Source organism: Anarhichas minor, unplaced genomic scaffold, assembly GCF_050575085.1.
Source record: "Anarhichas minor isolate MPS153535 unplaced genomic scaffold, ASM5057508v1 ptg000024l, whole genome shotgun sequence".
NCBI classification, from domain to species: Eukaryota; Metazoa; Chordata; class Actinopteri; order Perciformes; family Anarhichadidae; genus Anarhichas; species Anarhichas minor.
This window is the reverse complement of record NW_027466470.1, coordinates 11636564-11661887: the sequence shown is the minus strand read 5'-3', so window position 1 is coordinate 11661887 and position 25324 is coordinate 11636564. Positions and strand designations below refer to the sequence as shown.

The following is a 25324-nucleotide window of genomic DNA, read 5'->3' as shown; positions in this document are numbered from 1 at the left end:
GAGGGTAGAGGGTGGAAATGACGCAGATGGGGGTGAGCAGCTCCCCCGTCTCACAGATAATGGTACGGTCCTCTGTTGAAATTCCGAGAATTGAGCTGTTGTGTTTCTTAGAACTGGATTCTCAGAACTGGTGATGCACAGAGTTTCGAGGAAACTTTTACAAGGTGACTTTTTTTCCTTCCTATTCTCCCAGCATTAGGTCAGAAGTGTAGCGAAGTAACAGATGCTCATGTGACTGCTCCGGGGCTGGACTCTTTTCAATATTTTGAATATTTAAGTTATTCCGTTTAGCTACAAGTGAATTCACAGATTTGAAGTTTGATCGTTGACTTTGATGGCTGTACCGTCTTTGATTGTGTTCTTTAAAGTTCGACGGAAGTGCGACTTTCTAGGCTGTGTGCGGATTTAATTTGACCATCTGTACTTTTAACAGCTGCCTGAAAACAAGTAGATGTTTTTTTTTTTTTTTTTGCGGCGTTAACCTTTAGCTAAGGCAGCATTCTTTATTAATAGCGAGCTCAGTATGAGTTAGACCGTTTTGTAGTTGTATTTGTTGCAGCATCTGGCAAGTTACAGGCGCAAGAAGTGGCGCAACAGGACAAGTCGATCTGGTTCAGTCACCCGAATTTTCTCTGCGTATTTCTTATGTCGAGAAACAATCTTCACTTCACTAAACGTCTAGCAGAGCGGGTGACTTTCCTGTAGTTCGAATGAATAAAACAACACACAATTATTCTGCAGGACAATCCGCAGACTTGACAGTTCAACACCGTTTTCTGAACTTGAACCGACTTGTGCTGGCCTGCTCGCTCGTTCACAGACGAAGTTACGCAGCAACAACTCAACCACTCCTTGGAAATAAAATCCCACGAAATCATGCCGTCTCCGTGTAGCCGAATACGACTTGAGATAACTGGATATGTGTGTAGCAGGAGGCGAGTGGATGTTAATGTGCTAAATGAGATGAGTGAGTTCTACTTCGGGGGAACAGGAAACCTCTCTGTAACGTTTCTGGCAACTTAATCTGAGCAGCCAGGACGGAATGTGCTCAACGTCAAACACGTTTACAACCTCCAGGCTGCAGGCTGCCAGCGCTGTACTCTGCCCCGTTACACGCTGTGGAACTGCACGAGGGGAAACAAAAAGCATGCAACCTACAGCTACATCATGTGTCCTTAGAAATGCGATGTAGGATTGTGTTTGCGATACATGTCCTGTTCGCTGTACATTTACTCTCTGAACGTTGCGAAGATTTGTTGTCGCCTCGAGAAATAGTCTCAGCGTTGATCTATAACAACTGACAGAGATCACGATTTTCAAAAGTACCACGTTGAAATATCACAATATGTCATAATAACACCGTCATAACGGCCAAGTGAGAAGCAAGGCATGGCTGAGAGGGTTTAGTGAAACTCCCTTTTGACTTTTCTGCTTGCAATGGCGCCGCTCATTGATGAAACGCTGTCAAGACACTTGTCGGGTTCAATGTTTTGATCTCTGACGGCAGGTGGCTTGTGGTAGAGAAGGATGAGTCAGAGGTGATCAAATGAGAGTGTTTATTATCTTATAAGTCTTCGTTGATCTACAATTTACTCATTATAAATCATTACAAGTCCAACTGTTTGTCTTACAGTGTGATTTTGTTCGAAATTCAATTTTTAATGCCGCCATTGTTTATGTAGTGCACATATTATTATTATTATTGAGTAGTGAAGCAATATTTTTTTCTGAAAACTGCTTATGCTCATATTGGTGCCAATACATTTCCCCCAGCCTGCAGTGTGTCACTCCTGACTATCTCTTTGTTGCTTTTAGAGTCACCAATAATGATCAAAGTATTTGTTATTTCTTGCTCTTGCTCAGATTGCGACAGCATGGCCACGACTGCAGATGGCTGCATTCAATTCACACGCCACGCAGGCGACGTCCTGCTCAACTTCAACCGCCTCCGCAGCAGGAACATCCTGACTGATGTCACCATACAGGTGGACGGACAGCAATTTCATGCTCACAAAGCCATCTTGGTGGCCTGCAGGTATTCACCATCATGAGTTCATCAGCATGAGTACTTTGAAGTACTATTTCTGGGACCATATTTTATATGTTTTAGTTCTAATCGCTGCCCCCGACACGACCTCATCCCAAATCAACAATTTTCAATAACATCGTGTCTCCCTCTCTCTTGTTCTCTCGCAGTGGTTTCTTCTATTCTGTGTTCATGGACCCCAAGAATGCAAACCTTGGTGCCATCAGCTTAGACCCCAAAGTGGACCCCAAGGGTTTCTCCATCCTGCTGGACTTCATGTACACATCCTGTCTGGATCTTAAAGACTGTCTGGTCCTGGCCACCATGAACACAGCCATCTACCTCCAGATGGAACACGTGGCCGACACCTGTCACAGGTTCATCAAGTCCAGGTAAAGGGAAAAATAAAATGTTCACACTCTATTGTCTTGGTAAAAATGGATGAGATGTGAGTCGGAGTTAATAACCTCTCATTAATTATGTTTGTGCAGGAATCAGATTGAAGAGGGACAGATCAACTCCTCACATCTGGCTGAGGAGATCCCTGCTTTGATGCCTGTTGATAAGAAAGAGCCAGACTATAGAAACAACCACATTTTAACATCAGGCCCTCTCCAGGAGTGCAGAGGCGTCATCCCTAATGTTTTCAGGGGGATCAACACCTCTGGTTCCTATCACGTCTACGGGGACCTTCCCGTCCCTGCTGGGACGCTGGAAGGTAACCATAAGGTCAGCGACCTTCCCAGAGGAGGGGCGTTGTCCCAGAAACAATGCTTGCAGGTGCCCAGTGCCAACATGGCTCACAACGAGTCCACCACCACCTCCCACACTAGTTTCCCCACCCCTATCATCCGACCTGCAGGAGCCCACGGGAGCCTTCAAAGGCCCGTCTCTCCCGTGGAGGAAGACGGCATTCAGCATCCCCAAACCAGCTGCCTAAGATTGTCTCCAGGTTTTAGCAAAGGTGTGATTTGCAGCCCTCTAAGCCCCCTCAGATCTGACTGCCAGCCCAACTCGCCCACTGAGTCCAACAGCAGCAGAAACGCCACGCTGAGCCTCAGACAGACCCCAGACTGCCCCAAAGACGCCAAGGCCCGCAACTGGAAGAAGTATAAGTTGATCGTTATGAACCGATCTCCTGATGAGAACGAAAAGGAGGCTCAGGGAGGCAGTGCTGAAGCTGTAGCCACGTCCCCTACGCTGAGCCACTGTAGGAGCGGTGCATCTGGTGGACACAATGAGGTCCAGGCAGAAGACGGAGCCAGCAATCACAGAGAGGAAATCATCATGTCTCAGAGTGTGGACAGCTGCAGCAGCAGCACTTGTAGCAGCATTAGGTAAAACTCAGAATCATTGTGAGAACTTAGTAAGTTGGAACTTAATGCACATTTTTAAGAGAAGAACTCAACTTTATTTGAACTCTGTGGTCGTCTTCCTCTGTTCAGCTACCGCAGATGCTCCTCCTGTGGCTGTGACAGCCCCCAGTGCATGGAACTGGGTCACCTTTCTCCTGACTCATACAGCCGAGATGACGCCACCAAACTGCACTCCGAGTATTCCTCCTCCAGCTGTGGTAAGTGGACTCCACAGGTGCCAGACCATCAACACAATTATTTCAAACAAAACCACAGAGGTGTGTTGTATTCACATTGATTTTGTTGCTTCTTTGTACAGAAAGCAACGTCTACTTCTGCAACGGGTGTGACTCCAAGTTCACAGAAGAAGATTCCCTGAAAGAACACATGGCCCAGGTTCACAGTGACAAGCCATACAAGTGTGACTGCTGCCAGGCGGCCTTCCGCTACAAGGGCAACCTGGCCAGCCACAAGACCGTTCACAGCGGTAAGAATAACAATTCCTTTTTAAAGTACCATCAAGCTGACTTCATGGATGTGACAGCTTCATTCATTGCACAATCTGCTGATCTTTTCTTCCAGGTTCAAAGCCCTACCACTGCAACATCTGCGGCGCTCAGTTCAACCGGCCAGCCAACCTCAAGACCCATACCCGCATCCACTCTGGAGAAAAGCCATACAAGTGCGAGACATGCGGTTCCAGATTTGTCCAGGTGAGAGAATTTTTTTCTTTTTACTTCTTCTCATTTGCAGATATCAAACCACTGTCTTTAACTGTACGTATTTTAATGTATGTTTTATTGTCCTCCAGGTGGCCCATCTTCGCGCCCATGTGTTAATCCACACAGGGGAGAAGCCGTACCCCTGCGAGATCTGTGGGACTCACTTCCGCCACCTTCAGACGCTTAAGAGCCACATGCGCATTCATACTGGAGAGAAGCCTTACCATGTAAGCCTCCTCGTCAGTTCCTTCCTCCTTATCCAATGTGTCTGCTGGCTAAAAAGAGAGTAATCCTTTCTCCCCCATGATCCATGTGCCTATCAATAGTTATAAGTCCTGAGTGGTAATCCTAGAGAGCTATGAACTGTAGCTGTGGGGGTTGGGGGATGAAACTATCCTTTCTTTAAAAAAAAAGAGTGATTATAAATGATTTCTCTCTTTTCTTCAGTGTGAGAAATGTGACCTCCACTTCAGACACAAGAGTCAGCTGAGGCTTCATCTGCGACAGAAGCACGGCGCGGTCACTAACACCAAGGCTCAGTACCGCAGGACTCCGAGCAACATCATCACAGGCCGAGTGAAGTCCTGCTGAGCCCGCTACAGTCCCCATGTGTGTCATTTTTGTTTTCCTTTTGCATCGCCCGCCATGTTGTTAAATGTCTTTTATTTTTACAAACAGAACTATAAATATATATATATATTTGTCCTTTATGCATTTATAAATGATGCACATACTTAAGCTCTTTGGTATTTCAAAGATTGTAGAAGTTTATGCTTTCGTTGTGAATGTCTAACAACAGAATGTACATTTTGAGCGTAAATTTGAGCAAATCATTGAAGGACAGTCCTCTTTCTCATTCAGACAGAGAATCACTGTTACAGCTTTTCTGTAGATATTGGTATGAATTTGCCTGGTAATGTGGTCACAGTTCATGGAGTTATTTTCCATTAGGTTTATTTTTTGTAAATAAGATAATATATATTTTCAGATTGCCATCTGCTGGCAGAGTACAAATATATTTACGTTAAGTTTGTCGTTAACAAAAGGGCTTGTTACTTTTGCCATCTCTGTTTGTGGTACGTATTGTCATTGTATAAATTGCTATGTACATATTTCTTTTTTTCAATAATTTCTAGCCTGTTGGTATTTTGCACATACTGATAATGCTGTAATTCATATATTTTCATAAAAATATTTCTACTTAAAATGACAGGTTTGAATTGTTTCGACCCCGTGCCCAGCGCTTGCTTTTTTTCTTATTTATATTCAAAGTTTTATTTGATGTATTCTATTACATGTTGGTGCTGCAATGATCCATGTTCCTCAGCAGTATGATTTAAATCTGATTGTATTTCATCCGACGATATGTATTATAGTGCACTCGTACGAACCAGTTCAAATAGTGCCTTACATTCACACTTATATATTTGCTACCTACCCAGACTAACCATCAATGTGTTAAAACTTTGACTATAGAAAAGCCCCGGTAGTTGTAAACTGCTGTTGTGAAGCATTTTACATTTGGTACATTGTCCTGTTGTCATGTGTGTGCACGTCTGGTACTGTTGTTTTGTAAGTGTTATCTGTTGAGTGTTGCTCTTACAGATGCACCAGGCCTCAAGCTAAAAAACGCTCAGGAATATTCAATATATGTAAGCAAATTTCTTTGTAACTGCAGATTATATATATATATATATATGACATATGATACAAATAAAAATGTATTGTGTAGCACTTGTTGCAATAATTATGTTCATTATTTTCAAGTAAGTGGTTTGAGCAAAGATGTAATTAAACCTTTAAGTACTTAATACCATTTTCGAGTGTAGTTTTGTAGGTATAAGTAAAGTATACTTGTTTCTCTGTGGCTCACCCTGGTGTTCACTCTTAAGAACCATCATTTATTCTCCTACAGTTTAAAAAAAAAAAAAAAGAAAAAAAAAGAGACTTGCAGGGAGCATTTGGAGGAGCACAGATGGTTTAGTTAGCCAATCAATTAGCCTCTATTTGTGTTTGGGTAAAGTGGTGAAACCACAGAGGCCAAAAGATTACTTATCAATAACAACATGAATAAATGAACAGTGAAATTTGAAGAATTGCCCATTTTAATTAGTAAATAACTTTCTAAATATATGAATGAATGCTGAAATAAATCCAGAAATGCTTTACTATTATATATGTATATATGTAAATATTAAAATACTGATATTTACTCTTTAATGATGAATGAGTCTTTCTTCTTCCTTTGTAAAGATCCAACTGACAGTTAATTGAAAAAAATTAGCCTGGTCAAAATATACAGTGTGGTCTAGCGCCCCCTGCTGGCTAAAAGGGCTTGAAAGCTATTAAGTGCATTAGGTATTGTGAGTTTGTAAAACCTTATGCAGCAGTTAATAAGTTAAGTACTGGACTACAGCAAAATACACACATACACACACATATATATATACACACATATACGTATATATATATATACACAGAGAGAGAGAAAGCAAAACTACAACAAAAAAATCACTGCTGTATAAATGTACAACCCTCACTTAGTATTTGCTAAATAATCTAAATGAATTGAGCAAAACAAGGGAAAAAAGCAATTGTTTTTATAAAAAGTACTGTTTATAAAGTACAGATTTAACAAAAAGTTAATTTTCATCTTCACGTTTCCTCTATGATTAGACCCAAGCGTCATAGCTGTGATGAAGCACATCGAGGCGTTGTGGTACAAAGTCAAATATTCATTGAAGAATTGGCCATCTACCACAGAAACATCGACCGGATGCAATACTGCCCATTAAACACGAGACCGATGCTTCGCATATTTTATTTGGAGGCTGTTGGATGTTCGGTCAGTCTTAAATCAATCCCAGTCTGTCGTCATCAGGTCAAACTATTCGGTCTGAAGCGTTATCGCTGCTTCCAACAACATGATACTCTTGAGGATGACATGCTGGGAGAGAGTTTCACTACTAGATGCATCTTTGAAAGAGAAACATGTCTATCCAAGCTAATGATACACTTTGTTCCAATGCAAAGGCCTCAAACTATGATGAGCACGCTCTTCTGAGCAGGAACTAGTTGATCATAAGGAGCTGCTCGGCAACTCTACTCCTCATTCATACCAATACATATTGTACACACACTCACAAACAAACAGTGCAGCGTTTTACAAAACAGATGGCAATATGTAACCACAATTATGTTACTAAAAGTGGAAAAAGGGTAATATGAATGGACATATGAACTTATTATAGTGTACGTGTAATTGATTCAAAGAAAACTAAAAAAATAAAAGTAGATAAGTGAATGTTGTTGGCAGCTGGGGAAACTCAGCCCTCTTTGTCTAGGATGGCTTTCACATCAGCAAACACCTGAAAGAGAAGAAACAGGTGAGAGTTCCTACATAAAGAGACTGAACTGCTCAAGTCATTACGAAACACAAACTAACAAGAGTAGCCTGAAGTGCCGTCCGTATTCAGAACTCACACCACAAGTAAAACACAGAGGAAAGCATTTAAACATTTCAGATTTGGGGATGAGGTGACACGGCTTCAGTGGTCAGATCATCAGACAGGTTTTAACAAATTCCCTCAGAAGGATTTGATCTGATTTAGAGCTGCAACTAAGGATTATTTTTACAATTCATTATTGAGGTAGAGCAGTTTGTCTTAGAATCAGTTAGATTCAACAGCTCCCCCAGTCCATGTCGAAGCGTCCATGGGCAAGACACCTAACAAATTCAAATTCAGGTATTGAAAAATTCAAATACCCAAAATGTCCCAATCATCCATTATCATACATCCCATGTCACACCCCAATAAAGGTGTGTACGGTTAATGTTCAACCAGATTGTTTTTCTGCTAAATCTGATGGATGTTTACAACTATTCATTTGGGGAATCATTTTGGTTTTCACTTACAACAAAATTCAAATGTGGATTTGTTTCCCTCTTCAGCAGACAAATGTGAAAACAGCCTTCAGTGTCAGACTTAAGCATCCAAGTCATGAAAGAATAAGCAAAACATACTTTTGAGTGGAGGGGGACTTGTTGTTGTTTCCCACATTAGCCAGAGGCACTCAATCCCCAGATGTTAGCAATTAATGCCAAATTAAATAACACATAAACTAAACCAAACTGTTTCTATTGCCCCGTTGAGGTTATGCAACATCTTGGACTTGACATGATGTCAGCCTGTATGTGCAACAGTGACGCCCCTAAGCCTGAATTAAGTGTCAGTCCTCTGCTTCCCCTGAATCTTTCTCGAAAGCCTTTGCCGGACTTTTTTGACAAATAGAACAAACTACTTGACAACTATTTGGCCACTAATGTGAGACTGAACTCAATCTGGCAAATGCTGCTACCTGACATCTTATTTTTTGTATTATATTATTTGGTACAACCTCATAAACATGTCTAACACCGCGATGTGCAAGCTATTGTCGAACTCCCTTTAAGCTGAATTTCTTCAAATTACCACAACAAGCTGGAATTAAAAGAAATGCGTTAGACTGAGGATATTGGTGGGAAACCCCTCTCGTGTCTTTTTAAGGACTTCTTTGCACTGAGTGACACCTCCTCCTTGGCTCCACCCAGAAAATGTCTCTTCAGAAACAAATGGATGGCGCTCATGGATGCCTTTTACTCACCTTATCCAGAGAGTGAGAGGCGTCTACAGTGCGCACCTTGCCTTGTTTCTCATACAGTTCAATAATTGGTCGTGTAGACTGCAGGTAGGTTTGGATTCTGCATGAAAAATATGCCTGGTTATTGGGGCCAGATGACACAGGGGACTCAAAAGAGACACAAATTAGGTCAAAAACAGACATGCAGGTATCCGACACTCAGCTAAATGGGTCAGACAAATCTATACCAATCATATGCTTGATGTACTTTGTTACAGACAGAAAGAAATCTGTTCATGAAATCAATTAGTGGTTAAAGGCAGCAGTACAAACTTCTGGGGTTCCGTACTATTATAGTCTGAAGTGATGCATCTTGTTTATGTTGCACGATTATACCTTTTCTCCAAGCTTTCTCTGTTGTCGTCTGTGCGTCCACTGCTCTTCCCTCTTTCTAGACATCTGTCCATGCAAACCTGTGGACGAAACAGAAATAAATCTAGTGCTCAGTGTAAGAGGATTTCTGAGGATTTCACCTCAGTTCTCTGCATTTATCTGAAAAAAAAAAGCTGAAAGAGTTTTAGCTTTCAAGTTTCCATGACGCACCTCGTTGCTGCAGTCAAAGAAAAGCACAAATTTGACATCTGCTTCGTCAACCATAACGGTATTCCACCCCGTAAGGTTGTCCTCGTTGCGGGGGAAACCGTCTATGAGGAAACGGAACTGTTTATCGTCTTTGTGCATGGTCTCTTCCATTGCCTTAGAAAACAGAAAACAACAATGTGAATTCATTAAACAGCCGTTTATTCAACTGACCAATCAAAATAAACATTGACGCACAAATTCTACTCAATGTTCTCTGTATACGTCTACATTAAAAAAACAACTAGTCTTGGATTGGAAACCGTATTATTTTATCAGGAACAAAAATAGAGCTGCAACTACTGATCATTTTCTTTAATTATTCTTAATTTCATGTCAAAAATAATAACAGCAAATCACAATTTACCTTTTTTACCATTACCTTTTGCACTAGCCTCATTCCCACTAAACCAAAGTCTCTCAAGGACCATAGTATAGTGTGTATACAAGTAGCTATATATATTATTCTGTGTGTAGAGCATGAAGGGGCTACAACTTACATTTCATTGTGTCATTGTGTAAATGCCAAATACAGTAAATGAACCATGTAACATAAACAATGTCTTCAAATTATGCGTTATGTCTCACCAACAGACCAAAAACATAATCCTAATGATATGAAACCAGAAGAAACACTGAATCCTCACATTCCTGAGGATAGGAGAGGGAAATGTTTTGTGTATTTACTTACAGTCGCTATATATACGAGACTGGGAGTATCTTTTGCCTTGTAACAGCTCTCAACATGGCGACAGCTGAGCCGGCGGCTTGTTGCTAACGGTGCTAAGAATGAAACTACAGCAGAAGTACTGACAGAGCCAACAGTGTTTATCTGAGGGGGAACCGGAGGGCGGGAGCTATGCTGACACCATGGCGCTGTCAGTCGGCACGGCGTTATTAGCTGTAACCTGCATATGAGAGCAGTGCAGAGCGGGCTGCAGCTAACCAGCAGGGCTCGCTCACATGCACGAGCAGAGGTAGAGCTGCTTCCCCTGCTCAGGTAGACATTACTACACTATATCTTTAATAGCAAACTGTTGTTTGCTGTTATATTAATGCTCTGAATCCCGTATATTGCACCTTAAATAATTGACTACATGTATAAATGTAATCAATGTATCGATTGTCACTGTTAAACAGCCTATAAATTGAGTGATTGGCTTGGTTTCAGCACTAAATAAGATAAATTCTGCCCGGATACTGGCATGATTAGCCAAGAGAGTAGAATCAAATTAAAATATTTTTTTTGTATAAGTCTGTGTCAGAGTTCAGTTGAGTTGTGCTAAATTACAAACAGGTCCTAAATAAAAGTGTCTGCGCGCAGGCAGACTGGTTAGGATTTGTGTCTTGCTAGGCGAACACAAACCTGATCTACAGCATGTTTTTGGTGCATACCTTTCTGAGTAAATTGATGGTGATCTCCACAGGGACAATGCTGCCCTCCTTGATGTAGCTGTCAATGAGCTGTCCACACTCTGATCCCTCTCGGCCTTGCTCTGCCCGCAGCAAGTCCCCAGCCGACAAATGGGTGTAGCTGTAATTCTGGGAGAAAGTGGCAGATGGTCATTTAAAAAAAAAAAAAAAAAAGAAAGGTTTGTAGATTTCTATTAACACTAAAGATCTGTATTTGACAAGACGGCTTTTACTGACGGATTAAAGTCGTCTCACTCACAGGCCAGGAATACGTGTACTGAATGAAAGGAGCCTCTATGCATAGCTTCCATTCAGGCCTAACCACCATACATGAAGCACAACGGCCAACGCCCAATAACATCCGTGAGCAGAAATAGTTATACAGCCTCTTCAAGAAGCGCTCTCTCTCTCTCTCAGTCAAACACACACGTCAAATAATCCACAGTGGGCGGAGTGAGTGCATAACAACTTCAAAACAGACTAGATCAAATACAATTTTTCATGAATGGAAACTGTAATAATTTCTTGAATTTACAGTCCGCGTTGAGGTGGATTACATATGTTGAAGTATGACTCGTCATCCCTTACACCTGTATGGGTGTAAGTTACTGAGCCAGTAAATGTCTATGTCACCAACTGCTTCTGTTTGTTCAAAGTCGATGGTGGAGTGACCAAGCCCAGTCCAGACTCATACTGACCATGACATAACTTCATAGATGAGTCAATGTCAATAGAGTATCTCTCCGACTCTATCAGGTATGTGTGAAGCTCCTTAATTGAGCTTATTCATTAAGGCGTTTGACTGCACAACAGCGGGACACATTTTATTTTCACTGCTTTGACTCGCATATGAGAAATTAATACATGGAGTTTCCGAAGAATGAAGAATATTAAAACTGTACTTTGTAGCTCCTGTAATCCTGCACAGGGTTGTATATGGGCGCATAAACTGAAGGCTATAACCTGTGTGGCTAACTAGCTAGCTGGCTAACGCACTGGTTCATTTTAGAGGACAACCGGAAGTCAATGAAATCTAGATATTACCTTATTAAAAAGGCCCAACCACCCTGAAATCATCTTAATAACATTCTCGTCACGGCATGCTAAATATTAACCATCAAAGCAGGTAGTTCTTATTGTCCTTTCTCTCGCCAGCTCTCGTAAATTACCTCCACGATTTTGGAGCATTGGGTCCCTTTGCCGGCACCAGGCCCGCCCAGCACGAACACAACCTGCGGCTTCATCATCAGCGACACCCGGTACAACAAGCTGTGCGCCCTCTGAGACACGTTACCGAGCAAAGAGCTGATCATAAACCAGCGCCAGCAGCAACAGAAGTGAACCGGCTGGGGTGGGGACAAATATAACGAGCCAAGCTGACCGATGAATGCGTGTCAGTTTTGGTGAGTAGGAAGTCGACGGGCCAAACGACACCACTTCCGGTGTTGACTTCAGCGACCAATGGGGGTTTCACACAGGAGTGATGCAGCACTTTAGCCACGCCCACTTGCACTTGTTATTTTTTTTTTTCAATGCAGAGGTCGGGTGACGCCCCTCCCCTGCCTCTCTAGCATCAGCACCTCCAAATTGAACAAGACGGCTGGAAAAAGGATGCTCTCCGGTCCGCGATGCTCACCAGCTCGAGGAGACGTAACGATGAGGCGACACACCGCGAGACGCTCGAGCGGCTGGGTATAGTCACTGTTTCTGCACGTTTATGCTGCCTCGCTGCCCCCATTCATGATGCACCATTCATGCATCCCCAAGAATGGAAGCACACTGCGAGGAAAACATTAAAATAGCCTTTTACAGCCCTGTTTTCTCGCCTTTATAATACATATTATCGCTTCCTTTTTATGAAGCTTCTTTTCATGTAGGTCAAGGTGATGAAGAGCCCGATTTTGTATTTTGAGGGCGCCGCGCGAATGTAGGGCTAATACAGGAAAGCCAAGCAAACAAAAGGCATCCAGCCCCCCTCCTCTGACGCACCTGGCTGCCCCGTCGCCACTTGACATGACAGCGCAGAGCCGGGAGCAGAGCAGCAGGATCAAGGGGCACCGACGTGCAGCCGGACGTGTGGACTCGACGAGGAATAGAGGAGCATCCGGACGCACGGCGGAGAAGCAGCAGCTGCCCAGGGGAGGCCGGATTGCAGTTTCTGGGGACGAGCGCCAAGGGCAGTGCGGCAGTCAGCACGCAGGCCGGGGGGAGGAGGCTGCGGAGATCTGTGATACTTCCCCCCCAGGCCCCACCGCGCTCTCACCTCCGTATCATCCTGCAAATACGATGGTGGACGCTTTTATGTTTGATCTATGGTGACTCTGATACTCCCCGTAATTTTCTTTCCTTTTTTTCTTCTCCTCCTTCCCAACCAATCAGTGGTGATGGGCAATTAAAATATTTAGATCTGCTCTTCAGGCAAGGGTGGACCCCGGAGGGGACTGATGTGCATACTGGCCAGGTATCATTTGCTCCCCACTTCTCTGGTTTTACTCATTTTGCTAGTCGCCTGCACTATGGGCTGTATTCAGAGCATTGCATGCAAGCCCCGCATCAGACGGGAGAACATTGTGGTGTATGAGGTATCCGCCTCTATCGACCAGTGTCCCACCATCATTGAGGAGAACTCACCGATTGTGCTCCGTTACAAGACGCCTTACTTCAGGGCCTCAGCAGGGGTTGTGATGCCACCAGTGCCCCGCAATGAAACCTGGGTGGTTGGCTGGATCCAGGCTTGCACCCAGATGGAGTTCTACAACACCTATGGTGATATTGGCATGTAAGTGTAAAGCAGACCCTGATCAGACAAACCTTTTGCCACTGAATGTGCTCAGCGCATGTGTTTAGGTGTGTTTAGTGTTTGGATGTGCACACCTGTCTCCAGTAATATTACACACTCAGAACATCTAGACCACAACCCTGCACCTGCAAAACACTTTGTCCTCTTCCGTCCACTGCCGCAGGTCCAGCTGGGAGTTACCAGAGCTGCGAGAGTGTCGGGTCAAGGCCATCAGCGACTCAGATGGCGTCAGCTACCCCTGGTACGGCAACACCACAGAGACAGTCACCCTGACCGGACCCACGTCCAAACCGTCACGCCTGACGGTCAGCATGAACGACAACTTCTACCCCAGCGTGACCTGGGCTGTGCCCATCAGCAACAGCAACACGCCCATGCTGACCCACATCACCAGGGACCAGAGCTTCATCACCTGGCTGGTGGCCATGAACTCCATCACCAAGGTAGGACAAAAACATGGAGAGCAGCTCGACATTGGAGATATATCAGTTTGCTCCCACTTGCATCAAACTCGTATCTTCATAATGCTGCCTTATTTCTCCAGCGTTTTCACAGTTGTTTTGCAGATTTGTCCTGTGCAGTTTAAATGAAGAACGCTGGCTATGCATCTTCAGAGACTGCTCTTGCATTACACACACAGACTGACTGTGATGTAATCATCTCCCCCTGCACTTTCTCTTTCTGGTGTAAAGTTACAAAGTACCTCCTCATTGCCTTCAACTCTGCTGAACAAAGCCTCCGTAATGGCCCAATAGGAGACAGTCTAGCTTAAAGTGTGTATCAAAACACTTCCAGTATTCATGTATTGGCTTTGTGGAAGAGTTGTATTCTTTTTATGATGTTACAGAGAAGGTTGTCAGGCTTGTTTGCTTCATTGTTGGTCAATAAGTTAAGAGCAGAAGAAGAGTATGTATTCAGGGACAGAAAACTGGTGTTAAAATTCTGCATTTTAGCCAATTTTTCTTTTGTGTAATTTAAGATAAAATTATATTTAACAAAGCTGAAGTAATACATTAGGGTGTACAATAACTACATATCTATTAGCAGTAGAAGACATGATGCACAATCAACTTAAGCTTTAACAAAACACTTTTCATGTACTTAATATAGAATGTACCATGCACAAATAAATGTATACAGTACTGACCAATATAACATTCCCCTCCTCCAGGAGCGTATCGTGTTGCAGACGGTGCGTTGGCGGATGCGGGTGGACATTGCTGTGGACCCTGACATGCCTCTGGGCTCTCGGGCCTCGTTGGTGGGTCGTCCCTACCAGGAACAACCGCACATCCTCAACTACCAGGAGCCCATCCCTCCCAACGCGCTGGGGAGGCCGAATGCCAACGACGCCCAAGTGCTTATGTGGAGGCCACGGAGAGGAGCGCCACTAGTGGTCATACCGCCAAAATAAGAGGGTGAAATGGTTGCACAGACAAAAGAATAATTGTTCCCTCCTGCAGAAAAGCCGGCACGATGAAGGTGATGAAGTCATGAAGCCTATGTGAGAAGAGAGAAGTGACGGTTTCACTGCGCTCGAGATGCCAGTTGCTCATTGTCCCTGAAAGATTTAAGTGGGCCATTATAACAAGCCAGAGTGGATATTACATCGGCTTGGTGTCAGAATGGAAGTCTACAACAAACTAATGTCAAGGGCCTGGGGTTGCATCAAGGCTTTTTTGGCCCCCAACAAGTTTTGGACTGCATTAAAGAGTTCTGCCTGCTTTTTAGTGAAGAAGGAACGCTGTTTTTAGACGTACCACAAAGGTATTGCTACACAACGAGAACTGCACCCTGCATCCTTATGTAGATCGTATTGCATGAGAGAGTGAGCGTGACAAGAAAAACTGTCCTTGAGAAGTTTAAGAATAGCATTTGTTTTGTATAACTTGATACCTGAAGACATTTTGATTGAAAAGTCAGCCAAAAAAAAAAAACCCTGTGGGCTGGTTAAACCTCGTCAGTGCCAACAACGGCCTTCAGCACACTCAGCACAGAGTTAAAGGATGTATTCAGAGAATTTAAAAGAGACAAAGTATTATATGAATCTTTTTAGGTTAAGATTAACTCATGCATCAATCAGATTGTATTAAGAGCACCCACCTCGCATAAAAGTCTGGAAGAAAAACAAATATGCTGTAGTTTTCACTGGAGCTTTTCTAACACACCAAACTTATGCACCAATTTATCAACTCCCTCGCCTCTGTCCTGCAGCTGATATTTTATTCAGATGGGTGACAAACTATCAGAGAGGGGAGTTGGACCTCTTACCACACTAGATACATAATGTCAGCTATGCTTTCAATAAGTGCAGTGTAAATGACTTGGATTAGTGCCATACAACGAATTTAAAACAAGAGGGTGATAGCTGGAATGGGGCCGAATTGTACTCAGGCCTGAGGTAGATTTGATGTGGCACTAATCAAGCCATGTTGCACTACCAAGTTACATAACTCTTCCTATCAGGGAATCTAAATGTACTCTTAATAGTTTCCTTGGTGTTGAATTAAACCAGACTGAATTTTGAAAATGATTCATTTGAATTAGTGCCATTATTTAACATTGGTTTGTATGAGGTCATATCTCAGTTTCTCCTCACGTCATTTAATGAATATTATTTGCAGTAGTTCTGCAGATAATCCTAGACGAAGGTTTCCTGTGTCATGGAATGTCCAGTGGCTCATCCTGGGCTCAGTCCAAGTTCCTGCCTGCCACTCCACACAGGAGTCACATGACTCATCCTCCATCTGTGCTTCTCTCCAGGTTCACGCCTCACCTTCCCAGTTTGCCTGTTCGTTTTTTCTCCCGTCTGTCCACCTCACCACACTCACTATCTCCATCCAAATACACTCATTCGCTCTGAAATCCACAACTATGCAAAGATTATCTGTGTCTGTAAACAAAACCAGAAAGAGAAAGATGTGTATTTTTGTGCATCTGCCTCAATGTCTTTCTTATTTGTCAGGGTCATTGTTGAACAAAAATGGCTGTTGTAAATGTAAAATACTCAGATATTAAAATAGGTTATATTAAATCAGTGTGTCTACATGTGTCGCCGCGCCGCTGCTCATTCAGCCATCTGTTGCTATAGAGACTGGTTTGGTTTTGCAGAATGCACTGCAACTGGAACTGAAAGAACAACAGTTCAAAATATTCCTGGGTGTGCCCAGCTCTGTGTACGCATTCGTGTGTGTTGGAGAGAGTGTGCACACATACACACTCACAGCTCCAACGTATCCATTCATTTCACTTTGAAGTAAGAAAAAAGATCAAGGCAGAGCTGGTTGCTTGAACATGGAAATATGCCTTCATTTATTCATTTGTTCTCACACAAAGACCCCTTTTTTTTGCATTTAAATAACAGCAGAATGAGAGATTCTGATATGAATACTCAGACTGTGAGCAGCAAGGTCAAAGCAGTCATACCCCATCTCATCTCATATGAAAAAGGACATTCAGCATCTCTGACCAAATGTAACCCCTCCTCTTTGCAGCAAGTTTGCTCCTCATTCCACCACTAGATGGAAGCTCTGTCGAGGAGTTTCCTCTCTCTGAGGAAGCCGCTGTCAGCAACATCAATAGACTGCCCTTTTTGTTCAGTAAATACATTTCCCCATATCCCATCACACATAATTACACATACAGTATATTGAACTATAAAATAATGGCTTCCAAATATCCACTCGGCCATGGTTTCATCACAATCTCCTCCTGGTCCCTGTAAATTGCACTTGTAGAAAGCTACGTTTCCATGGGATCATTCTGTCATACAGTATGTGAGTTTTACTGCAACAGTCTCTGTTGGAATGGAAAGTTAGCTCCACTGTGAGAAGAAACTTAAATAAATACATCGACAAAGGACTAGTACATATTGTTGACCCCCATCTTTTGTGTGTAACAGCATTTCCCCAGGAGGGATGGGCAACCTTCAGCTGTAATTGTTTGGCAGTAACAGGTTTTTATCACTGACACTTTTCATATATTCTTAATTTCCGCGTGCCAAACTCTCTGTCACAGTGCATTGAGTCCTGCTCTGGGTTTCTGTCGTGTGTGTGTCGTCCCTTCTGTCGGGTAGCACGCTTCACAGAGCGTCTCTGTTTATACTTTGATGGCGCTGCCACTGGCCGGTTTGCGCTCTTTGCTGTAGAGAAATGTGGCAGCAATAACCAGCACTGCCCCAAGGAAAAATACACTGAGAAAGGCGGGAACAGGGAACAAAAGAGAGAAAATAAAGAGGCATTAAAAAGTGAATTCAGTAAACAAACAGCTGTGTACTCGGCTCATGTCATGTAAACAAGTCAACAGTTTGGACACTGAACTTAATGCTACTGACAGCATGCTAACATGTTCACAATGACAATGCTTACATGATGTACATTTCCTGATGTTTAGCAGGTGTTGTGTTTGCCATGTTGACCATCTTAGTTTGGCATGTTACCTAGCTGAGGCTAATTGGTTTAGCAGCGATCTAGCATAAACCAAAGTATTGGAAAACTTGAAACTTTGACCTCCTGTTGCATTAGATTAAAAGTCAGAGCATCATAAAGCCATGCAGCTCACTAGCATTGTAAAAAAAATAGTGAGCTAATTATTAGTCAGGAATTCATTTCAAACCGAAATTAAGCCTTGTGGGGGTGTTCGTGAGCATTTATATGTTTACCATGTAGGGTTAAAGTCCTCCAACAGGAAATATGAAATAAGTGAGGACATGATGATGGACAGAGAGGCGGCGAATCCCTTGAGGATGTTGTCTGCATATTTAATGACCACTGCTACGACCAACCCGCCCAGAGCCTGCAGACAGTTAGAAAGTAGTAGTAGTTTCAATGACAATTTGACAAATGTGAGATTGAAGAGAAACTTAATGATCAAACCTGCAAGGCAATGACTGTGCAGGTGACGGTGTTGTAGCCCTGAAACATTCCAAACTCTCTCACCATCTGGCCGTCATACACTATCATTCCTACCAAGCCAAACACAAAGCTGAATAAACCTGGAGGAGACAAGGATAGACACAGAGGTCAGGTTTGGGTTGAAACTGCAAGGTATAGTGATGTTTCAACTGATCTTAGACAGGAAACATTAATAAACCACTCATTAACTCTTAATAGGTCAGTAATAAAACATTGATAAGACCAACTTTTGGGATGCCAGGTTGCGCAAAATCCCTTTCCCCAGCCAAAACTTTTCAGTTGAAATTTGTTTCTTTCAGAAACTATTTTTATTTAGGATACAATTAAGAAATAATTTGGAAAATGATGACACCTTATTCCAGTTTATGTTTGTGACACACAGAATATAAATTTCTGTGAGTGTGAGATGAGGATGGGTTAGTTTAAACATCTTATTCTAGTTTATCTATATCTAACACACCATTATTGACTCAACACATATTGTCTCGAAGTCATCTAACCAAGCAAACGGAGGTCATAGTTACCCACCCAGCTGTATGTTACGGACCCACACACTCTGTTTAGTCCCCTTGAGGATTTTCTCAAAATAAACTCCAGCGAAGCCACTGGACACACAGGCCATCAGCACAGCCATCAGTCCCACAAACCGGGAGCCTGCCGACAGGATCTTCTGCTCAGTGTCACCTTCAGACTTTGTGGGCCACTGTGGAGGTTACAACACTGATCATAACATGCAGGGACAGGCTCAGACGGGAAATCTGTCAATTAGAGTAATACTCATTTCGGACTAAAACATCTGATGAGTCAATATAGTCATATTCCACATTCATGCAGCAGATAAAACGGTGCAGATGTAAATTGCTCAGGGACTTTGCAGGCTCAGTGTCAGCTGGTACCTGCACTAGAGTGACTCCTGCCATGAGGAAGAGCAGGGACAGCCACTGGTAGAAGCCCAACCTCTTCCCCAGCATGGAGATAGAAAACAGTGCTGTTGTGAGGATCTTCAGCTGGTATGTGACCTGTGTGGAGCACAACACAAACACACCACTAAGCAATAGTTGGGTATGTGAATATGACAGAACACTTATACATCATCCTGAGCAAACTTAGAAAAGTCAGCTGGTTAGCTTAGCTTCCAGTCAAGGTAAATGAACCAGCTGTTGGCCGTAACATTAATTGAAGACAGATATGAGAGTGGTATAAATCTTCTAACTTTCGCTTATTGCTACTTATAGAGTTATGAATATGGTACCAATCGTTGGGTCAGCCACTTTTCACCAAAAACTTTCTATGGTGTAAGTATTTGATTCTCAAAAGGGGATTTTGCATATATGTCTTTATGTTATTTGAGGTTACAAACTGATGGAACAAAAAAAGTATAATTAACACATTTAATGGAAATTTTAGGATATTATGCATTCTCTTTAAAGAGAGACTTTATGTCTCTCCAAACAGCAAGCTTTAGTGCCTTATGCAATGACCAAGGACAGAACATGATAAGATGGCCTTCATTGTTCTGTGAGATGCTGTTTTTATACCACGAAGGTAATGTGTACTCGACAGTCTCCAGTATATAAAACTCCTCTGTCCTTTGCTCATTTGCACATTTTTATTAATTTGACTGTACTGTGAATCCGACTGCAGGCGCTTGAATTACACTTACAGAAAGGCAAAAGTTGACTTTGTTCTTTATTCAACAGAAATTGCCACCATACACAAAAATAATGGAGAATATATTTTAAAGGATTTATGCAAAACTATAAAAATTATTTAAAAAAACATTTCCCCCTGACACATACCAAGCTCTGTAAATTCATGGCTACACAGTAAGGCAAATACCAAACCATATGGAAATCAATAACACACACACACACACAGTGAACTTCAACCAGTACATTCATGTGCTACCTGATAGGTGGCTGCGTCCAGGTTGGATAAGGCAACATAGAGCAAATTGTTCTGCAGAGTGTAGATCCCTGCAGGAATAGCCAACTTCATTGTCTCCACAGGCTTGTTAACAATCTCCTCCTTCAGCAGCCGCACGCTGAAATCTGGCAGAGACAGAGAGGGTGTTGTCAGTAATTTAATCAAGGGACCACCCAAGGACTGAAGAGGCATTGAGCAGAGACAGAGAGGATCTGACAGCCAGGAAGATTTGAGGACATTTATATGAGATATTGTGCCCTGTAGAGCCTTCAAATAGACTACTAAGAGAATGAAAAACAGAAACTGCTTACTGTCACCCTTCTAACTCACTGTTCTCCTTGAAGACGAGGAGGGTGCAGACGAGGATCTTGAGCAGCTCGGCCGACACCACGGCGGATGAGGCCAGGTAGCGGGGGCCGTCTTCCTTCAGGGTGCGGGAGTAGCGCATGGTGAGCACCAGCGAGGTGGTCTGCAACACCAGCACCCCCAGAGACAGATACTTCAGCCTGACGGAGTGTGGCGGTGACACCACCATCGTGGACGACTCTGTGCCAGCAGACAACTGAGGAGTCTTTGGGATGGACAAAAAAAAAGAGGAAGATTGAGTGAGCCTGGTTCAGTCAGAGAAATGAGGGATTCCCCTGCAGCTATATAATATAATAATATTAAGAAAAACCTATAGAGGGAGCATGAAAGTGAAAAGCAAAGGAGAACAGTGGAGGTCTCAGAAGAGTCTGAGAGAGGAGAGAGAGTAAGTGTGGAACAATCAGGAATGCTGGTCAGTAGTTAGACAGAAAGTGGAGCCTGGGGCTGTGCAGGGCATTCCTGCAGACCTGGAGCCCATTAAACAAGCATCAGACAAGAAATAAGAATTATGGGGTCAAGGGGAAAAATATGGTATTTTACAGTACAACTCAAAGTACAAAACAGCTGTTATCTTCTGTATACTTAGTAAAGAAGACTGTCCTCCACCAACAGAAACAAACTGCTTATTCAGGAAGGAGGGACTGGTGAATTATGAATGAAGCTTCAAGTGACCAGTTTGTTATCAAAAAACACAGCCTTCTTTTTCTTTTCACACCAAATTTTTATTAAACTTTTAAAATTAAAATGTGTCTGTTATATTCCATTTATCATCTGGTTGATGATATACCTACTGTGAGTTAGTTCTGCCTGTTATAATGTTCTGTTCTAAGAGAGGAAACGTTTTGTGTGCTTGTGTTTGTGATTCTGACATCCACAAGGCAAATGTGTCCTCTGAGGCAATACAGGTAAACTATATTTAAGTATCTCATAAAAATCAAATTAGAGCAAAAACTGTCTGTGATCAGTAGAAGTACTCTCCAGAGTATTCATACTGTTTTACATGGGTCTTCTTAATAACATTTGATAATGCTATCACTGGTGTAACAGTCAGGGGGTAGAATATGTACTCAGATCCTTTAGTTAAATACAATTACCAATACAGCAGTGTAAAATACTACAATACTCCAAGTCCTACATTAACAATCCTACCCAATAAAAGTACATAAGTATTATATAGCCTATATTTTAGATATAAAATAATCCAATATTATAATATAAAAAAAGCAAAGAGATAGATGAGATAAAAGTACAACAAACAAATAAAATTTTTTGTAGCAGAACACATTGTTACATCTGCATCAATAATCTAATAATATTAGTAATAATAGCTGATATCACTCACTTGGGCTACTTCTGCAGAACAAATGTGCTTTAAATACTTTTTACTGATAATACTTAAACCTTTTTACCTAAGTAGGATGATGAACGAGGGAATTTACACTGTTGTATTTGTACTTTTACTTAACTAAAGGGTCTGAATACTTCTTTTATCACTGACACACACACACACACGCACACACACACACGCACATGCTGTATCACAAGATGTCAGGCTTCGGTAGTCTACAAGTTTGATGTAATTTTCACTAAAACGTTTTGTTTCTCCACACAGCACGCTGTTCAGTCTAGTTGTTATTCATAACCTGTCATGCATTAAAGGTTAGGTTGAGAGAAATGAGGTAATTATTACCAGTCTTACTATGGTGTCCTGGAGGCTTGAAGACGGACATTCTTCACTCTTTTGCCTTACATGAAAACTTGACTGAAGCATCTTTTCATCATCCAAATGCTCCTAAATTAAAAAGAAATTGAAGGCAGAACATGAGGCAAACCATACTCAACTTCTGCAGCGATGTCACTTCTAGAGTAGGTCTGCTACAGCCCCCTTCAAGAGGTGAGAGGAACTGAGGGACCGTTGCTGGGTTTTCTGAGGTAAAACTGAAGCGTGTGAATGGCTCAGGCGGATTGTTCACTCTAGCTAATGTGTACCTGGATCTGACAGACCATAACACTGGTTGTTCCTTCCCGCAGTTAAATCATTATTTTCTTTTTTCAAGCACACAAACTGTAAAAGTTATTTGGTGAAAGTACCGCAGGAGGGACTGTGTAAATCTGTGTGCTCTTTTACTGAGAGATGAAGTCCACTGAGCCATGTCATAAAATGGTTGTATATATATTCTACTATGGTTTGTATCTTTTGGTAGAAAGAGGCTGTACAGCAAGCCACGAGGGCCAAAGAAGTGTTGACAGTACAAGAGGTGTGGTTCAGCACACTGACCTCCCTATGTAGCAGCTCTGCTTAGCTGAGGGCCACGGCTACACAATCCCTCTCTGTTGGTGTGTGTCAATGTGTGTGTGTCCTTCTACACACACCTAAAACAAACTCTCCTCTCTCTCTTTCTAAGAACATTTTCAGAACACTATCAGCTTTCATTTGCAGTTGCCACACTCTAAACAATTTCACCGTAAAATAACGGTAACTTACTGGCAGCAGGGACGACAGTAATTTACAGTTTTTTTACGGTGAAACTACCGTAATTTACTTTTACGGTATCTTACCGTATACTGGATTTCGTTATGTGACAGTAGGATAACTGGGTTTTACGGTGATTTTACGGCATATGCCAGAATGTTACCGTTTATTTACAAAGGGTAATACAACCCAATACTTTTGCATTTAATTCCCAACAAATAAAAGAATAACAATAAACATTCAACACATAATTATTGCAGTTTAATACATGTTCTCAAGACAAATAATAAAGGGACATTTGTATTTCATCACAAAACTCACAATGTACTGCATGTTTAGAAGAAAACAAATAAAACCATGAAATCTTTTAATGACCGGCTTAACTGAACTCATGAGGAACTCAGACAAGGAGCGCCGAGATCGAAAAGTGGCCGATGGTATGCTACTGTTGTTCAGCGGTAGGTACCTATCCCAAGAGTGGTATGCTATTGATCAGCGGTAGGTACCTATCCCGGGAGTGGAATGCTATTGATCAGTGGTAGGTACCTATCCCTGGAGTGGTATGCTATTGTTCAGTGGTAGGTACCTATCCCTGGAGTGGTATGCTATTGATCAGCGGTAGGTACCTATCCCTGGAGTGGTATGCTATTGATCAGCGGTAGGTACCTATCCCTGGAGTGGTATGCTATTGTTCAGCGGTAGGTACCCATCCCTGGAGTGGTAGTTCACTGTCAGACAGGCACACCAGTGCCATCTCTTGATGCATATGCACATTTAATGTAAATTGGTTTGATTCACGAACAGTGATGCCGTAAATGTATTTTTTTGACTTTATTGATAAAGTAGCGCAACATAGCGTCATAAATTAAGGAATGTATCTATTTTATCTCGTCCATTTTCTTGTTCGGATATATGAAATGACAATAAAGTGATTTAGTATTTACTGATATGCCCTGAAACTGATATTATAGCCAATTTATGTATGTATATACATATATGTATATATACATACCACTGATATAAATGGCATACCACTCTAGGGATAGGTACCTGTGGTGGCTGGGCGTGGTTGCGCGCAGCTGCAGAGGGGACAGAGTGGGGTGGAGTGGTTCAGGGAACGGTGCTGTGAAGAGGTTTGATTAGCCACAGCTGAAACTGGTCCTTGATTGTCTCTCTCCCTATATAAACAGTAGTAGGGACGGAGGAGTAAGCAGGAGACAAGAGCTGACAGGACGACGGGCAGGACGAGACACGATCCTGACAAACGCCTGTATGGCGGTGCGCTCGGGGGCACGGCAGGAGAGCGCACGGCCGAGACTATCCTGAACTGCATGAATAAATAAAGAACATTACGAAACGCTATTTGAGTGTGTGCTGACGTCTTTGTGCTGACAGGACCCACGGCGGAAACAAGAACCTGTTACAGTACCTAACCCTGAACAACAGTGGCACACCCCAGGGATAGGTACATACCTCTGAACAATAGTGGCATACCATCGGCCACTTTTCGATCTCGGCGTCACTCCCTCAGACACTGATTTAAAATAGCATTAGGAAATACTGTAAGATACCGTTTTGAATCCACTGTAAATTTACAGCAATTCATTACAGTGCAGCTATGCAAGGATCTTCACATTTTTTTATAAAATCGTTTGCTAAAGTTTACTTGTCAGCTGCAGGAATATTTAAACTCCTAATAAGCAGCACCCCATTGGTGGCTCGGTCATTACAAACTCATCCTGCGCAGCCTACAGAGTTTTTTAAGTTCTTGTGGAGATCCCAAAATCTCCAAAGATACCAAACATGTCAGGCTTCTTTTGTGAGACGACAATATTTACCTGCTGTTGGATGAGAAAAGAGTCCAGTTGTTGATCGCTGGACAACACACTCATATCTTTCAAAAGTCCTGCATCCATGTCATGTTGCCAAAGGAAGTTACTAAAGCTATAGTGTAAAGTAGATTTGAAGCAGGAGACGGTGTGCAGTGATATGAATTAAATGAAGTTGAAAAAAAGTTCTAAGCTCATCGTAGGAAGATGCAAATAGGCTCTGTGTCATACCTGTTGGCAGG

The 25324-nt window shown here is 42.4% G+C and overlaps 4 protein-coding genes across 7 annotated transcripts; 2 read left to right on the top strand and 2 right to left on the bottom strand.

The window, feature by feature from the left end:
* The first annotated feature begins 109 nt into the window (after window positions 1-109).
* On the top strand, window positions 110-5850 carry bcl6ab (BCL6A transcription repressor b). Of its 4 annotated transcripts, none has more exons than XM_076097182.1 (9): window positions 110-164; window positions 1864-2035; window positions 2197-2418; window positions 2518-3363; window positions 3472-3599; window positions 3701-3868; window positions 3964-4094; window positions 4193-4330; window positions 4551-5850. In XM_076097182.1, exons 1-9 carry the CDS (start codon window positions 134-136, stop codon window positions 4692-4694), a joined length of 1980 nt encoding a protein of 659 aa, XP_075953297.1. In that variant the 5' UTR covers window positions 110-133; the 3' UTR covers window positions 4695-5850. The 4 variants fall into 4 exon arrangements, with proteins under 4 accessions (XP_075953297.1, XP_075953298.1, XP_075953299.1 ...); XM_076097183.1 differs by lacking the exon at window positions 110-164 and adding an exon at window positions 197-1188; XM_076097184.1 differs by lacking the exon at window positions 110-164 and adding an exon at window positions 197-1538.
* An 838-nt stretch (window positions 5851-6688) lies between these two features.
* On the bottom strand, window positions 6689-12209 carry cmpk (cytidylate kinase). The gene is made up of 6 exons (XM_076097185.1): window positions 11945-12209; window positions 10758-10904; window positions 9327-9479; window positions 9120-9196; window positions 8748-8844; window positions 6689-7471 (listed from the first exon to the last, which is right to left on the bottom strand). Exons 1-6 carry the CDS (start codon window positions 12086-12088, stop codon window positions 7430-7432), a joined length of 660 nt encoding a protein of 219 aa, XP_075953300.1. The 5' UTR covers window positions 12089-12209; the 3' UTR covers window positions 6689-7429.
* A 661-nt stretch (window positions 12210-12870) lies between these two features.
* Window positions 12871-15469, top strand: fam78ba (family with sequence similarity 78 member Ba). Its single transcript, XM_076098285.1, has 3 exons — window positions 12871-13554; window positions 13739-14018; window positions 14747-15469. Exons 1-3 carry the CDS (start codon window positions 13220-13222, stop codon window positions 14987-14989), a joined length of 858 nt encoding a protein of 285 aa, XP_075954400.1. The 5' UTR covers window positions 12871-13219; the 3' UTR covers window positions 14990-15469.
* A 2204-nt stretch (window positions 15470-17673) lies between these two features.
* slc35a3b (solute carrier family 35 member A3b) lies at window positions 17674-22551 on the bottom strand. Its single transcript, XM_076098397.1, has 8 exons — window positions 22471-22551; window positions 20745-20985; window positions 20397-20539; window positions 19385-19507; window positions 19017-19191; window positions 18450-18568; window positions 18236-18369; window positions 17674-17767 (listed from the first exon to the last, which is right to left on the bottom strand). The coding sequence occupies exons 1-8, from the start codon at window positions 22549-22551 to the stop codon at window positions 17674-17676; spliced, it is 1110 nt and encodes a 369-aa protein (XP_075954512.1).
* Window positions 22552-25324: the final 2773 nt, after the last annotated feature.

Coding starts and splice junctions, on each gene's coding strand:
- bcl6ab (XM_076097181.1), top strand. CDS start 1,827: ATGATCAAAGTATTTGTTATTTCTTGCTCTTGCTCAGATTGCGACAGC. Junction 3,364..3,471: donor AGCACTTGTAGCAGCATTAG/GTAAAACTCAGA, acceptor TCCTCTGTTCAG/CTACCGCAGATGCTCCTCCT. Junction 3,600..3,700: donor GTATTCCTCCTCCAGCTGTG/GTAAGTGGACTC, acceptor TTCTTTGTACAG/AAAGCAACGTCTACTTCTGC.
- cmpk (XM_076097185.1), bottom strand. CDS start 12,088: ATGATCAGCTCTTTGCTCGGTAACGTGTCTCAGAGGGCGCACAGCTTG. Junction 10,905..11,944: donor AATGCTCCAAAATCGTGGAG/GTAATTTACGAG, acceptor ACTTTCTCCCAG/AATTACAGCTACACCCATTT. Junction 7,472..8,747: donor CCTCTCACTCTCTGGATAAG/GTGAGTAAAAGG, acceptor CTTCTCTTTCAG/GTGTTTGCTGATGTGAAAGC.
- fam78ba (XM_076098285.1), top strand. CDS start 13,220: ATGTGCATACTGGCCAGGTATCATTTGCTCCCCACTTCTCTGGTTTTA. Junction 13,555..13,738: donor ACCTATGGTGATATTGGCAT/GTAAGTGTAAAG, acceptor CCACTGCCGCAG/GTCCAGCTGGGAGTTACCAG. Junction 14,019..14,746: donor CCATGAACTCCATCACCAAG/GTAGGACAAAAA, acceptor CCCCTCCTCCAG/GAGCGTATCGTGTTGCAGAC.
- slc35a3b (XM_076098397.1), bottom strand. CDS start 22,551: ATGCTTCAGTCAAGTTTTCATGTAAGGCAAAAGAGTGAAGAATGTCCG. Junction 18,569..19,016: donor GGTCCGTAACATACAGCTGG/GTGGGTAACTAT, acceptor TGTCTCCTCCAG/GTTTATTCAGCTTTGTGTTT. Junction 17,768..18,235: donor GAGGACTTTAACCCTACATG/GTAAACATATAA, acceptor CGCCTTTCTCAG/TGTATTTTTCCTTGGGGCAG.